Source organism: Sinocyclocheilus anshuiensis, unplaced genomic scaffold (assembly GCF_001515605.1).
Source record: "Sinocyclocheilus anshuiensis isolate Anshui unplaced genomic scaffold, SAMN03320099.WGS_v1.1 scaffold434, whole genome shotgun sequence".
Classification (NCBI taxonomy): Eukaryota; Metazoa; Chordata; class Actinopteri; order Cypriniformes; family Cyprinidae; genus Sinocyclocheilus; species Sinocyclocheilus anshuiensis.
This window is the reverse complement of record NW_015544145.1, coordinates 666,310-681,404: the sequence shown is the minus strand read 5'-3', so window position 1 is coordinate 681,404 and position 15,095 is coordinate 666,310. Positions and strand designations below refer to the sequence as shown.

At 40.1% G+C, this 15,095-nt stretch overlaps 1 protein-coding gene across 1 annotated transcript in view; it reads left to right on the top strand.

The window, feature by feature from the left end:
• Window positions 1–15,095, top strand: part of LOC107695144 (nucleosome-remodeling factor subunit BPTF-like) — a 47,001-nt gene that overhangs the window by 20,594 nt on the left and 11,312 nt on the right. Inside the window, exons 13-24 of the mRNA XM_016494958.1 lie at window positions 815–2,627; window positions 3,588–3,712; window positions 3,791–3,919; window positions 4,041–4,191; window positions 4,514–4,634; window positions 4,959–5,199; window positions 5,482–5,652; window positions 8,220–8,356; window positions 8,445–8,559; window positions 9,277–9,452; window positions 9,991–10,270; window positions 14,929–15,095. Of these exons, the coding sequence (XP_016350444.1) occupies window positions 815–2,627; window positions 3,588–3,712; window positions 3,791–3,919; window positions 4,041–4,191; window positions 4,514–4,634; window positions 4,959–5,199; window positions 5,482–5,652; window positions 8,220–8,356; window positions 8,445–8,559; window positions 9,277–9,452; window positions 9,991–10,270; window positions 14,929–15,095 (3,626 nt within the window). The remainder of the gene's footprint in view (window positions 1–814; window positions 2,628–3,587; window positions 3,713–3,790; window positions 3,920–4,040; window positions 4,192–4,513; window positions 4,635–4,958; window positions 5,200–5,481; window positions 5,653–8,219; window positions 8,357–8,444; window positions 8,560–9,276; window positions 9,453–9,990; window positions 10,271–14,928) is intronic.

Sequence of the window (15,095 nt, the reverse complement as noted above, 5' to 3'; positions counted from 1 at the left end):
TAATAATAATAATTATAATTTTATATTATTATTCCTATGACAGTAATAGCCATAAATTGTAAAACAATTGCACTGTAAAATAAATGAAAATTAATATTTCATAGGTGTATTATTTTGCTTTACATTACAGTAGGGAAATTACAATACTTTTGTCCTAATTCCTACACTTGAAAGAGATATTTTGAATTTGAACTGCAGTACCCATTTAAACCGCTAGCTGTCAATATTACATACTGAAATTTAAGCTTTTATTTTGACAGAAACTGCAGTTGAGCTTTTTTTTTTTTTTTGATGGAGCTTCAGTGAAACAGGTTTACAAACACGTCTCATTACAAATCTAGTAAAACATTTTAATCATCTGCCCATTAAAATGTTGAAAATTATGTGAATGTGAAAATAAAGCATAGCTGGTGGCAGTTCCCAAATGCATGCTAAACTCACAGCACATGCAGAAATGGAGTTCACTGTATTCACTGTGAGCTGAGGCTTTTTGAGACATGGAAAACTCCTGATCAAAAGCTGATCGCATAAACAAAGTGCGTGCTTTGCTTTGAAAAGCGCAGAGAAAACAGACTTGCTGAAGGGATTAAGCCATATTGTGCTTTCGGTTTAGTTTTTTTTTAGTTTTTTTTTTTGATAGATACTTTGCCAAAGCAATGGCACAAAGCACAAATTTAAAGACCTTTCATGTTAGAATGAGACATTTAAATATATTTTCGGTTTATTATGAAACTGTGATGAGCCACCACACTCTACTTAATGCATGGGAAACCCTGAACGTAGTTGCTAACGTCTCTGATTTTTGTATTTGCAGCTAACATCACAAATGCCTCATCCGATGACTGTCCTTTGAAAGGGGAGCCTTCGGATAGTGAGGTGGCGAAGGATAGTGCTTTGAATCAGCCCCAGCAATCCTTCTGGCATGATGTTGTGAATGTCAGCGAAGGCTTCTTGCTACGCACTGCATACAAAAAAAGGAAGGCATCAAAACTTGATGGCCTTTTGGAGAGACGGGTCAAACAGTTCACCATAGAAGAGAAACAAAGGCTTGAGAAACTCAAGCAGACCACCAGTTCTAAACCCTTGACTGAAAAGGTAATGGAAAAAAAGGAGACAACCATTGCTGCTGAAGACCAAAAGGTCAAGATTGAAGGAACTATCTCTGAAACTCCAAAGTCTAGACAGGCTGAGGGGGTAGCATGTCTAGCGATCCAAGAAAAAGACAGTGTGGTCAAAAAGCTTGAATTTAACCAAGAGGATGAACAGGCGAAGACAAACACTTCAGGACAGAAGAACATCCTGGACGTCAGATTAAATGACTCGTGTGATGTAGCCCCTAAAGAACATCAGCAGAAGTTGCCTGAGCCAGAACCCAAAACTGGCAATAGGGTAGCAATGTCTGAACTTAATGGAAACTCTCAAAGTCTGGATCAAAGCTTGAACGTTAAACCTGACAAAACAGTTACAGAAACTACATGTCCACCCGAAGACTCTGAGAGAAAGGACATAATTGAAAACAATGAGAATGATCTAGACATAAAGAGAACAGTGCCTGTGCAAGTAAATGGAAAGGATGGTCTTGACACAGAATGTAAGAACTTGACTGATAATGTTAACACAAAGGATCTAACCAATACCGTTGGGGAGGAGATTAAAGCAATATCACCAAAGGAAACAGTGAAGTCACTAATGAATGGTGACGCCACTCAAGAGTGTCTTAAAGAATGGACTAATAGCGCGCTTCCTCAGGAGAATTCGGATGAGGAGAAAGGAGTTACCAAACTTGACCCAGATTATCCACCACCTGAGAAAGTGGCCAAGTTGGAAAACAACATCGAAGGATCTGTAGACTCCTCGGTTAGTTCCTCTGTACCCGAACCATCTTCTGTAGCTTCCGAGCCAAACACAAAATCCGAGGTGCCTAGTCATAGCTCAAAGGTGGAGCCGATGCAAGTTGAGGAGGCGAAGCCTCCTGTTCCTTCACCCGTCCCTTCAGCAGAAGAGTCCAGCTTGAGTAGTGACCTCACTGAAAACAGCAGCAGCGTTAACGAGACTACGACTGTCATTACTCAAGTCACCACAACTACAACCACAGTGTCCACAGAGTCCCGCATGGTGTTGACCTCACGTGACAGCCTTGCTTCCAATAACGGGATCAGTACATCCGCACCAGCAGATTCTAAGGTGGAGTCTACCAGCTCTGTCGCAACACTCTCCACTACCACTACTGTTACCAAGGTTATGAACTCATCGGACCAGGAAGCCACTCTAACAAAAGAGTGCAAGACCACTGTCACGAAAACACTGACTGACACCATGTCGAGTCCTAGTGGTTCCACTGTAAAATCTATGACAGTGAGTCAAGAATATTCCACCAGGGACAGGGTACAACTGTTAAAGTTCTCTCGCACCAAGAAAGCAAGGTCCGGAACGGCCTTGCCCTCGTACCGCAAGTTTGTGACCAAGAGTAGCAAGAAGAGTATCTTCGTACTTCCCAATGACGAACTGAAGAAACTCGCAAAGCGTGGTGGCATCCGCGAAGTTCCTATCTTTAATTATAACGCCAAGCCAGCCCTAGACATCTGGCCCTACCCATCTCCACGACCGACATTTGGGATCACATGGAGGTTTGCATCTTCTCTTTCTTTCCTGATTTTTGTCTTCCTTTTGGACGTTGTATTTCTGAAAACCTGAAATAATTGCTAAAGCAAGTATTAGTATTTTTATAGCTTATACTTGGGGTCAGAGCATTGGAATGTCCATTCCTGTTCCTGGAGGGCCACCTTTCATCAAAATTTAGCTCTATTCATAGTCAAACACACCTGAACCAGCTAATCAAGGTCTTTAGGGTCACTAGAATCATTTAGGCAGGTGTGTTGGAGCTAAACGCTACAGGAAATTGGCCCGCTAGGACCAGAATTGGACACTACTAACTTAGGAATTTGAACAATCCCCTAAATTTAAGTATTAATAGTTTGTTCTACATGCAAAAACATTGATTCAAAACTTTGTGGCTTGCTAAACGTATGCCTGCCATCACCTTTCTAGGCAATCAAACTTACAATTTTGCCTGATGTATAATGAAACTGATGAAGATTGTAGACTTGTCCTGACCCATACCTTAAAACCAGAATATCATAGAGGGTAGGCACTTTTGACTTGGACCAGTAGGTAGCTGCCTACCAATGCCCTAGCATCCATCGAGAACATCCTAGCATCCATCTAGCAATGCATCAAAAACCATTTTGGCAATTTTATTACAAACGCCTTGGCAACCCCTAGCACTTTTGGTGGCAGATTTAGCTTGAAGAACCACTCACTTTTTGTTCAGAGATTGTAGTAATATGGTTTAACATATTTTAGTTTCCTTAAGGGTTTTTGTAGCTCTTTCCTGTATTTTTATGTCCTTGATCCCAATTACTGGTATTGTCAAAAATATTCATGCTAGCTTCCCTTTTTTTAAACATTTTTAAGAACAATAATAGTCATCAAAAGACCAAATTGGCCTACAAGATTGGCCAGCATGAATACCTAGTTCTTTTAAACCTTTTTTGTAATGCTAATGAGCTGGAGGTTCTTTCATACAGATATCGACTCCAGACAGTGAGGTCTTTGGCTGGAGTGAGCCTAATGCTACGGCTACTTTGGGCCTGTCTCAGATGGGATGATATGTCTGTGAAACCCTCACCCACAGTAGGAACAACGCGAACAGGTTGGCGCTTAACTGCTCATCACGTTTCGCTTTATCGTTTGGAATTCAGCACTCAACCTTATTTGTGTAACTTAACAGAGACATCTGACACTGATATCACCACCACTGAGATCATCAAGCGGAGAGATGTTGGTCCTTACGGCATTCGTTCTGAGTATTGCATCAGGAAGATCATTTGTCCCCTTGGGGTGCCTGAGACTCCCAAAGGTAACTGTGACTCAGAGAGTCCTTGCTTTGTTTTTAAGATGTGTACAGTTTTCTGTCATGCAAGGTTTGATTGACCAGAATCACTGCTGATATTTGATCTGTCCATCATTCCTTTGAGCAGAAACTCCCACACCTCAAAGGAAAGGCCTGCGTTCAAGTGCTCTGAGACCAAAGAAGCCAGAACCAGCTAAGCAGACTGGGCCTGTTGTGATCGAAACCTGGGTGGCGGAGGAAGACCTGGAACTCTGGGAGATTCGAGCCTTTACTGAAAGGTGGGAATTCCCTCTTTTTCTGTGAATGTACACACACTAAAACCCAACTTACTGATTCCTTACTCATTTGTGAAACGTTCCATCAAAGCTTTCTCTAGTGTGAAAGATCTTGGACGAAGAAAGGTTGTAGATAAGACATTAATACTTGCATGTATTAGCTCATACGTTTTAATGATAGCAATAATTTAGGATGGTATTTCCTGTGTTCATGTACTCATTTTCCAATTTGTATGTTTCCCAACGGTCAACATGTCCCAGTTTATCATATTTTATTTGTTCATTCGTATTATTTTAAAGATTTTGAAACTTTCTGACTTCACAGGGTTGAGAGGGAAAAGTCGCAAGCAGCTGACCCAACTAAGGTTAGTGTGCAGAAGAAAGCAGAGGAGCTCAAGGCCCAATTGGAAGCTCAGCTAAAGCAGCAGAGATTGGCAGCCCAGCAGGTGGGAATGTAGACATGTGCCCACCTGGGGCGCCCCTTTTTATTAACCAGGGGCACAATATTGAAAAAAATGGGTGTTCTTCCCAATGGGCCTTTTGATGTTTTTTTTTTTATTTTTATTTTTTTTTACTTTTTTTAACTTTGTTTGGGGGGGCTTTTAATTATCATTTTACTGTTAGTTTGGTTGGGTGTGTTCTCATAATTTAATAATCTTAATTTTAACCAAAATACTCACCCATGGCTGACTTTATCTTGTGCTTTTCTTTTATTGCCTTGTATCTTTGCTTATACTGTGAAGTTGAACGGTTCAATGACTGTATTGCAGAAACGGCTGGAACAGCAGAAACCTAGCAGCACCAGCAACACATCCACCTTGACCAGCACTCCTACGACCCCTGGGACCACTACTCAAAAGGTGGTGGTGGGCTCTATTAGCGGTCAGGTAACTTCAGCACCAAAAGTGGTAATGACCACCAAGTTGGGCTCTCCGGTGACATTCCAGCAAAACAAGAACTTCCAACAGTCCTTTGCTTCCTGGGTCAAGCAGGGCCAACAAGGCAACACAGGTCAGTCTTTACAGTGTTATGAGAAGGCATGGGTTATAATGTAGCTTGATGACTGTTATTTTAGATGTTGTTGTTTTTTTGCATGTCGGTGTATTTGGTTGGAAATGAGCTTGATTTTTTTTTTTGTTTTAAATTAAAAAAAAAAAAATTTAAGCTTATTTGTGGTGGTGTTTTAGTGCTTGACGTCGTTTCGTTGTCCGTGGCGCACTTGGATGCAACCGATGCTGTATTTCCTGATTGAGATGTATGTGTTAGGGTGGTGATCAGACCTGTGTCTTGCAGTCTCTACCAGTTCGGTTGTGACTGTGGCGGCGAGTAGCGCCACCACATCTGGGCAAACGTTCCACATTGCTGCTGCTGCGGGGTCGATGGCCGGCAGCGTCATCACCGCTAAACTGCCTGTTCCAGCCAACAGCAAGATAGTCACAGTGAACGTGCCGACCACTCAAGGAGGTACAGCAGGCCTCCAACATCATTGGCATGTGTTTTTTTTTTTAGTTAGGCCTGCCTGCACGCAGAGAGGCAAAATATCGGCTCAGTATTCGTAAAAAGCACATTTTTTACTTTGTTTCTAATAATGAACAATAGGGGTGCTCCGATTGATCGGCTACCGATCTCTATCGGCCGATAATCGCTTTGGGATGTTTGATCGGCGGTCTCTATAAAGGCCGATCCCAAAAAAACGATCTCAAGCTGATGATGCTGCAGTCAGAGGTTTGGCATGACATGCAGCGGCACCGTCTCAGTCTCTGTCTGGCGCGGGTGAAATAATTATAATGCTGAATGTGAGGTACAATTCGTATTTCTTCATTAAATAACCTATAAAGTAATTTGAAAACTTTCTGTGAGACATAATTTCACAAACAGCGTGAGTGAATCACCGCGCGATCTCTCTTTCTCTCTCAAAATGCGCAAATGGCTTCAAATCACATCGCGTCTGTATAAGCGAGCTGCACGTTGCACAGTTAACACAGGAATTGACACTTGCACAATCGAGGCAGTGTCGCATCGTCACTAAAGTTTATAAATTGCATTTTTTAATTCTTGCCAGTGTTTAACCATTCAGCGATCGCGCGCTCTCCTGGAGACCATGCGCTCATGCCCACTTGCAGCGCACACACATAATGCCAGGTTCACATTACTCCGTTTGCAGTGCGTATGTGGTGCGTATTTTTTCCGCGCTCATGTTAACGGATTAAAGCATTCACCCTGCACACGGTTGCGGTGCGTCTGCAGCAGTGCAGAGATCGTTTCCGCTGCAAGCGCTGAATTAAGTGACAGCGCATTATTAGCAGTAAATATGAACATGGATTGGCACAGAAAATGTAGTAATAACACAATAAATGCATATAATTATAGTCTACTATGTTTCACAGTCAGCACATAGTCTATGGCTTTTTGGCTAGGTTTAAAGGAAAAGAGCATTTTTAGATTAACAAGGCAATAATACATGGCACTGTTGGAGTTAGGAAAAAAAAGTTCTTTATGAACTGCAGGACTGCTTGTAATAAAGATTTAAATGCAAAAGAAAAGGCAGTAGAGCTGACTGTTTCTGTCAATGGTAAGTTTTAATTTAGAATGTTTGTGATAATGTAAGAAAAGTAGTTTAAATGTTTTGCCACTTGCTTGAGCAACTTGATATATAACTCTAGAAGAAAAATGCAAAAGTAAAAAGCATTGAATAATGTGTCTCTTATATTTACTGCATTTAAACACATCTATGAAAGATTGTATTACTGTACTGTGTAAAAAAAGAATCACAATGCTGAAAAAGCATTCTCAGTAACGATGTTTGGATTTGAAATCAAAATAATGGATAAATGTTGTGTTTGTAGTAAACAGCCACAGATCAGGAGCAGACTCCTGTGTGAAAGCACAATAAGAGTCCGTGCTGCTTCTGCACCGCTTACACTCATGGACTGCATACACACTGCAAATGGAGTATGTGTGAACCTGGTGTAAAAGGCCGTCTCACATACAGCTCATGAAATCAGGCTTGTGCTGTGTGAAAGCTATTGTGCAACAATTGCACGATTGTCAAAACAAAAATGTAGTGCATGATCAAATATTTAGGTGAGATAAATATTTATTTTTGAAAAATGTCTAAAAAATGCCCCCCCTCCACCCCTCAAATTAATAAATCCCCTCTCACAAGAGTCACCTAAGAGGGGAATTCATTTTCAAAAATGAAATTCAGGCCCTGAATAAATGTCTAAAAATCTTGATTGGATCATCACTATAAATCTACATGATAAAAAAAAGGCTTTAAAAAGATTGATATCGGTGATCGTATCGGCAGATACTGCTTTCTGTGATCAGTGATCAGCCTCAAAAATCCGGATCGGAGCACCCCTAATGAACAACATGTCGTGAGCATGGGTCAGTTAATATACAGCCTGTTAGTTGTCTACAAGGGTGTTCAGACTGGCATAAGTTTGCTGCAATGGAGCAATCGAAAGTCATTCAATTTTAATGAGAGGTGGCGGTTCAAGGAAACATTGTTTAATTGCTGTCATTGTGAACATCCACTCAATTTTGGTACAAGCTTTGCATCTGTTTTACGGCTTTACTATTTTGGATTTAATTCAGTTGATTATCATTGTTGAATACAACGGATTACTTTCTCTTTTTTTTAATGCTGAAATATTTTGTTGTTCTGTTTCCCTCTTAACCTTCATTTTTCAACTCAGTTTCTGATAAAAATACCTTTCAAATGTTTGGAGTCAGTAAGATTTTTTCTTTTGATATTTGAAGCTTCGTGTGGCACTGAAGACTGGAGTAATGAGTAATTGCCACCACAGGAATAAATGACATTTTACAATAGATTAAAATGGTAAACGTCTTTTAAACTTTCATGAAATGACTGTATTTTTGATCAAATAAATGCAGCCTTGGTGAACGAAAGAGACTTGTTTCAAAAACGTCAAAAAAATCTTACCAACTCCAAACTTTTGACCAGATATGTATCCGTGTAATGCAGTATTCTTGGAGAAAACTAACTCTGCTCATCATCTCGGCAGGTTTGGTGCAGGTACAGCAGAAGGTGGTGGGCATCATTCCATCAAGCACAGCGGGCACCGCACAGTCCTTCCCTGCATTCCAGCCCCGTACGGCCACCATCAACATCAGACCCAACACAACCACCTCCACGCAGCAGGCATGAGCTCTCAGTAAAATGATCCATTCTGGTAAACTCAGCATCTTTTGTTCTTACAATAACGTTTTATGTAATGATTTTTGCTCAGGTTATTACGACTGGAACCGCTCTCCGACCAGGGATGACTGTGATACGCTCTCCTCTGCAGCAGACCACCACCCTGGGCAAGACTATCATTCGCACACCCCTGATGGTCCAGCAAGGTATTCTCAGCCAGGTTTCATCCTGGAAGTGTAATGGTTCATGTTTAAATTTAATTAACTACACTATTTGTATGTTTATTCAATAGTGTAATAGAGACGGGAAATGATAGAATCCCATTCAATTAGTGGTCATTATTTAAAAGATAAAATTAACGTTCAGGAATATTATTGATTTATCTGTGCTGCCATAATAAAATATGAATTGAATTGAGCTGCATAATGACACTAACTTTGCAGCATCAACACTATTATTGAATTAAATCAGCATTGAACTGTCTTCAGCTGAAACTAAATAATGATTGCCTTCTGCAAAGTTGCTTTTAGCTGAATTGAACTAGTTTTATAATTGATTAACTTTGCAGCATTGACAGTTACTGAACTGAACTGAACCGTTGAACTAAATTCAGCTGAATAATGACACTTGTCTTCTGTAGAGCTGCTTTATAGCTGAAATTGATGTTTCATAATTGATCAACTTTGCAACTGTTAGTTATTGAGCTGAATAATGACAGCTGAAATTTGTTTCATAATTGATGGGTTTTACAAGATTTAAACTGTTATTTTTCTGTTTATTACTGAAATGATATGTATTGTAAAAGCGCTATATGAATAAATGTGACTTGATTTGATTATACAAAAACATATTTGACTGCATAATGGCTAATTCTGTTGAATATACCACATTTTTAGAGTGTAAATGTGATTTGTATCACACAGGTCAAGTGCAACAGACAGTGCAGACGAGTTCAGGCGTTCAGGCGGTGGGCACTCCTCCTCGCCTCTCCACACCAAACCCAGCCCTGACCCCACAGACGCCGTCTTCTCCCCGTCCTCAGCAGGGTCAGGTCAAACTCACTCTGGCCCAGCTCACACAGCTCACACAGGGGGCTCAGGTGTGTACTAGTTTTAATTCAGCTTGTTTTAATGTTTTTATTGTGCCCGCTTCAACTGTGCACATGCTAGTATGTTAGTAAATTAGTATCACCCTGGTTCCCTTGACAAAAACCCACTGGCTCTTGGATTATTGCAGAAAATAAGCTCTGTGACCAACAAAAGTTTATGATTCTTACATTTTTTTTTTTTTTTCATCATTCTTCACAAATGAACAACTATTATGAGTTAATAATAGAGAATTAAGCTAAATGTTGGCTATACATGGTATTGCTGATGCATTTTATTTTGTAAAATAAAACATGAAAATATTTTGAGCTTGTGTTAACCACAGACATTATTGCAAGCATTTAACCAAAAAATCAATTGGGGGGAAAAAAAAATTTCCTTTAGGACAATAGAACCGGAAGTGCTAAAATGCAAACTTGCTTTCTGGTTTTGGCATACATCATCCTTGTAGCACTCTATTCCAATGACTTACCTAACCCAGGTTATTGGTTACAGTTAATATTGAAATAAACTCACACTTTCGCTCTTCAGGGAGGGAACCAGGGCTTGACGGTTGTGATCCAGGGGCAAGGTCAGACCACAGGCCAGCTGCAGGTCATTCCTCAGGGGGTGACGGTCATTCCGGGGCCCGGTCAGCAGCTCATGCAGGCAGCCATGCCCAATGGCCAAGTCCAGCGGTTCCTGTTCACACCCATGGCCCCTGCTCCAGTGTCTGCCCCCGCTGCCCCCTCCACGACAACCTCATCAGGTGTCCCAGCCACAGCTGCACCAGCTGCTGCCACCAGCACAACTCCAGCACCCATTCAGCCAGGTCAGACTGTTTATTAGACACTTTCCTTTTTTTTATACAAGCATCAATATGGAACTTGGCCAGCAATGTAACTTCTTAAGACAGAAAAATTCAGATGCTGATTTGCATAATCTCCAAAAAAGGCATTAAATTTACTGATGCCACTTGAACTTCATGCTCAGATTACCTGGATACCTACTGATATTGTCAAAAAAAAAAAGTATATGTATATCAGGGGTGTTTCCTTTGAGGAGGTGCCTCAAAATATTGGATGAGAAAGAAATTTGTAGTGCAAAAATAAAACGACACCAATATTATAAAATATAACATTAAAGGGTTAGTTCACCCAAAAATGAAAATTCTGTCATTAATTACTCACCCTCATGTTATTCCACACCCGTTAGACCTTCGTTCATCTTCAGAACACAAATTAAGATATTTTTGATGAAATCCGAGAGCTTTCTGACCCTGCATAGACAGCAACGCAACTGTAATGTTCCCAGGGCCAGAAATGTAGTAAGGACATCAGTAAAATAGTCCATGTGACATCAGTGGTTCAGTCGTAGTTTTACGAAGCTACAAGAATACTTTTTGTGCACAAAGAAAACAATAATAACATAATTTATTCAACAGTTCTTCTCCCAGAGTTACCATCTTCCGTCATTTTGTAGAGTACCCCACAACGTAATCAACGTAATCGGCGTTGTTTACGTTCAGGATAAAGCGCGTGCATGTTGAATGTAAACAACGTTGATTACGTTCTGGGGTACTCTCCAAAATGACGGAAGACGGTAACTCGAGGAGAAGAATTGTTGAAAAAATTATTGTTTTCTTTGCACACAAAAAGTATTTTCATAGCTTCGTAAAATTACGACTGAACCACTTATGTCACATTGATTATTTTACCGATGTCCTTACTACGTTTCTGGCCCTGGGAACATTACAGTTGCATTGCTGTCTATGGGAGGGTCAGAGAGCTCTCAGATTCCATCAAAAATATCTTAATTTGTGTTCTGAAGATGAACGAAGGTCTTCCGGGTTTGGAACGACATGAGGTTGAGTAATTAATGACAGAATTTTCATTTTTGGGTGAACTAGCCTTTTAGAAGTTGTATAAATCACTTGTTTTTGTAAAGAAACACTGTCCAACAGTGACACCAGCAGATAAAGTTACAGCGGGAATCCACATGCTTCTCGCCTCCCCTGAGCCTATTGAGTTTTAACAGACCCGCTACAGAATGAAGTGATTTTGGTGAGGAGTAATTGAGAATGAATGGGGGAAAGTCACGTGAGAGGAGGCAATGCCCCCATCGCGATATCAATGGATATGACTCGTTACGATTGGCTTTGATTGGTTCATGCGATAAATCCTGCATCTTCGTGCATGTTGCACATTTGCAAATCAGTCTGAATGAACAATATAATGATATTAATGGGAATACTCATTTAAAAAGGTAAGTAAACAACTCACATACTTTGTCACGCTTTACGTCAAAAGACGTAAAATGGCATGAAAACATGATCTGTGGGAGTTTTTAGTGAGTAATCAGCTTGGTTCAATTTAATCTCATGTCTGTGACCAATATTTACTGAACTTTGACTGATGATCCGAAAAATTCAAAAATAGTTAAATGTTAGCATTAAACGTTAAAATTTAATTTACAAGAATAGCTGAACACAAGTTCACAAGTAAAATATGTTGTTTAAATTGTTACTGCCTTGAGTTATTATTTTGGAATAAATGTAAAGTGCTTAAAAACACTAACTTGATAAGGTTCATATGTGGCTTTAATAAGTAGAATATTGATTACATTGTTAATGTAAAAATATACATTGAATTGTTTTTTTTTTCTTTTTCTGATAGTGTAAGTAATGTTAATTTAGCGAAGAAAATGTAACTGGGACATGAATTTACATTTGATTTTAAAAAAAAAAGAAAAGAAAAAAATTGCCTCATTTCAGAACACCACCACACACCACTGTGGACAGACAATTGACCGTTCACAAAGACGGTCTTTATGGTCCTCCTTAGTTACTGTTGCTATCCCTGACAAGCAATGCCGCTCTCACACTACACTCATGTTCTCACGCAGTAAAAAATACATCGCAGAGCAAAGAGAAAACTGACAACGTGCCGACAGACAGGACAGAGCAGGTTACTTCTGGTATGAAACAAGGTCTCAGGACTCTCAGCTTTCAAATTTTTATTTAATTGTTAGAGAGTCGGACTTGTAACACGAAGGTCGTGGGTTCGAGTCTCATGTCCGGCAGGGATTGTAGGTGGGGGGAGTGAATATCCAGCACTCTCTCCACCTTCAATACCACGACTGAGGTGAGACCCTTGAGCAAGGCACCGAACCCCCAACTGCTCCCCGGGCACCGCAGCATTGGCTGCCCACTGCTCCAGGTGTGTGTTCAAGGTGTGTGTGTGTTCACTACTGTGTGTGTGCACTTGGATGGGTTAAATGCAAGTACAAATTCTGAGTATGGGACACCATACTTGGCTACACATCACTTCACTTCACTTTAATGTGTCGTGACAGATCGCTGTATTGCCTCAATTCAAACACGTGAACCGATTGTCTTTTCATATGTACTTAAAGCACGAAATGAACATGAATAAACATCAGAAAGTATTTTATTTCAACCGAGAAACACCATTTTTCAAGTTTAAGTCCACCGAAGTTAATCTACTCTCCTGTCTGATTTGTGGTTAAGGCTAGAAGGGATACAGCTGTGGCTACTGGGCATGCGCACATCAGTATAGCGTCATTATTATCACACTGTACAACAATAATTACTGTTTTTGCATTATTGTTTAGGGTTGGGGTAGGTGTAGATATTAATAAAACACAATCTAATCCACTTTTTTCTGAACACGGAAGTTACGTCGGACTGGAACAGGGCTTTACATTTCTGGTCTCTGGTGTTTCTAGTCTACATATTTTCTGAGTCGACAAAATAACGTGAAACCTATGAAAATGGTTTAAAAAAGCACATGGCGCCATAGTTCCATCACTTTAGAGCAGTGGTCACCAACGTGGTGCCCGTGGGCACCTGGTAGCCCGCATGGAGTCTCTGAGTCGCTCGTGCCAAGCAAGTTCTATAAATAGCCTAAATTACCGTCTGATATATAAATTATATCATATTGAGATTATGATAACAGGGAGCCCTCACTCACAAAAAGGTTGGAGACCCCTGCTTTAGAGTGTTGCAGTGACCGTCTTTTTGCAGTGAAGGATCTGTCATAGTTTAATGAGTGGGAAGATGACATGAAGTTATGTGAGGTTAGCTGCATTGAAAACAGATGAGCGCACATGTGAATATACAGCTCTGGATCGGGGTGATTTTGTCCACAGAATAATAAGAGCACACGTTTTAACATATGTCGCCAATAAGTCTGCAAACTCTGCATGTTCTGTGTGTCTCTGAATGCGTGGAGTAGTTTCATCTGATACGCAAACTCAAACGCACGTGACTCGCGGTGTTTTCAGCGTCTGCGTCTCAATATATGAGGACATGAACACATGCACTTCATCTTCAGAGCTGCTGTGAGAGTCACTTCACCAGCTTTATGCGGTTTCATTTGAGAAAAAAATACCGTCAAATACACGCTGAAACTAAAACTGAAAGACCTTCACGTAAAACCGTCAAAATAAAAGTCCGGTTTAACTTGAAATAATATGGCTGAATATATTACTACTGTATTCTACAATGGAATTCTCAAAGTAATAATAATATTATTATTTTTAAGGAAAATCATACAACCAAGTTATTTTTTATTATTATTAATTTATACAGTTGTCCACCGAATGATAAGAGCACACGTTTTATCATATCATTTTATTATTTCACACTCAGTATTTTAACTTAAGCACTGCAAGCCATGCATACAACGCCGGACATGACAGATTTTCTGGGACGCAAAACAAGTACTTTAAAGAAATTCCTTCGCTTAATTGCTGTTACTGTGGCAGCCAACAACAGCACAGCTTAACCCTTTGCACATTTTTATATTTAGTTATATTGAAAAAGTTTCAATTCAGTCTATCTTTTTTACCCCGTTTTAACATGGATTTCTATGGAGACCGGCCGTAGCTGTCGGGCAAGATGGCAGCGGCTGCACATAATATCCGCGTTCTGATTGGTCAGATCACCTGTCAATCAAGCTCCCTGCGAACGGTCAATTACGTCACATTCTTCTATTTTTCACTTGTTTATCACCATGTCTCCCAGCAGTTTCCCTGCAAAAAAGGGTTTAATTTCATCAGGAGAAATTAAGTCATAAGTATTAAACTAATTATTTAATAATTTAATAATTTAATAATTTATTATAAATTAATTGTATGTATGCTTAATATGAAATACTTGATTAACATGCATATTATGCTATTGCCACTTTAAAACCTAAGACGCATCTAATGTTCTGATCTTTCTCAACTGATTACATCACTTTAGATATAACTGACTATTCTTATGAGTATGCTCACCAAGACGGGCGTTTTGACAATTTTTTTTTTTGTATTTGTCTGCTTAAGTGCAAGAAGACACAAATGTTTCATTATTGCAGTCCTTATTGTTAGTCCCTGTTGTATTAATCTACCAGCTTTAATTCTTTGCCTGTATTAATGCCGTTCTCAATGACTGAGTTCCAATACATTTTCTCTTTCTCTCTTTAGCTGCTCGTCTTGCTCCACAGCCCCAACCTCCGACCTTGCTTCCTCCATCACAGCCTGCCCAGCAAGCACCCACCCCAGTCCCAAATGCAGTCGTTCCCCAACCGACTCCATCTGTACAGCCGCACCCGCCCGTACAGCTCCGACCTCATCCCCAGGTCCTTCCTCAA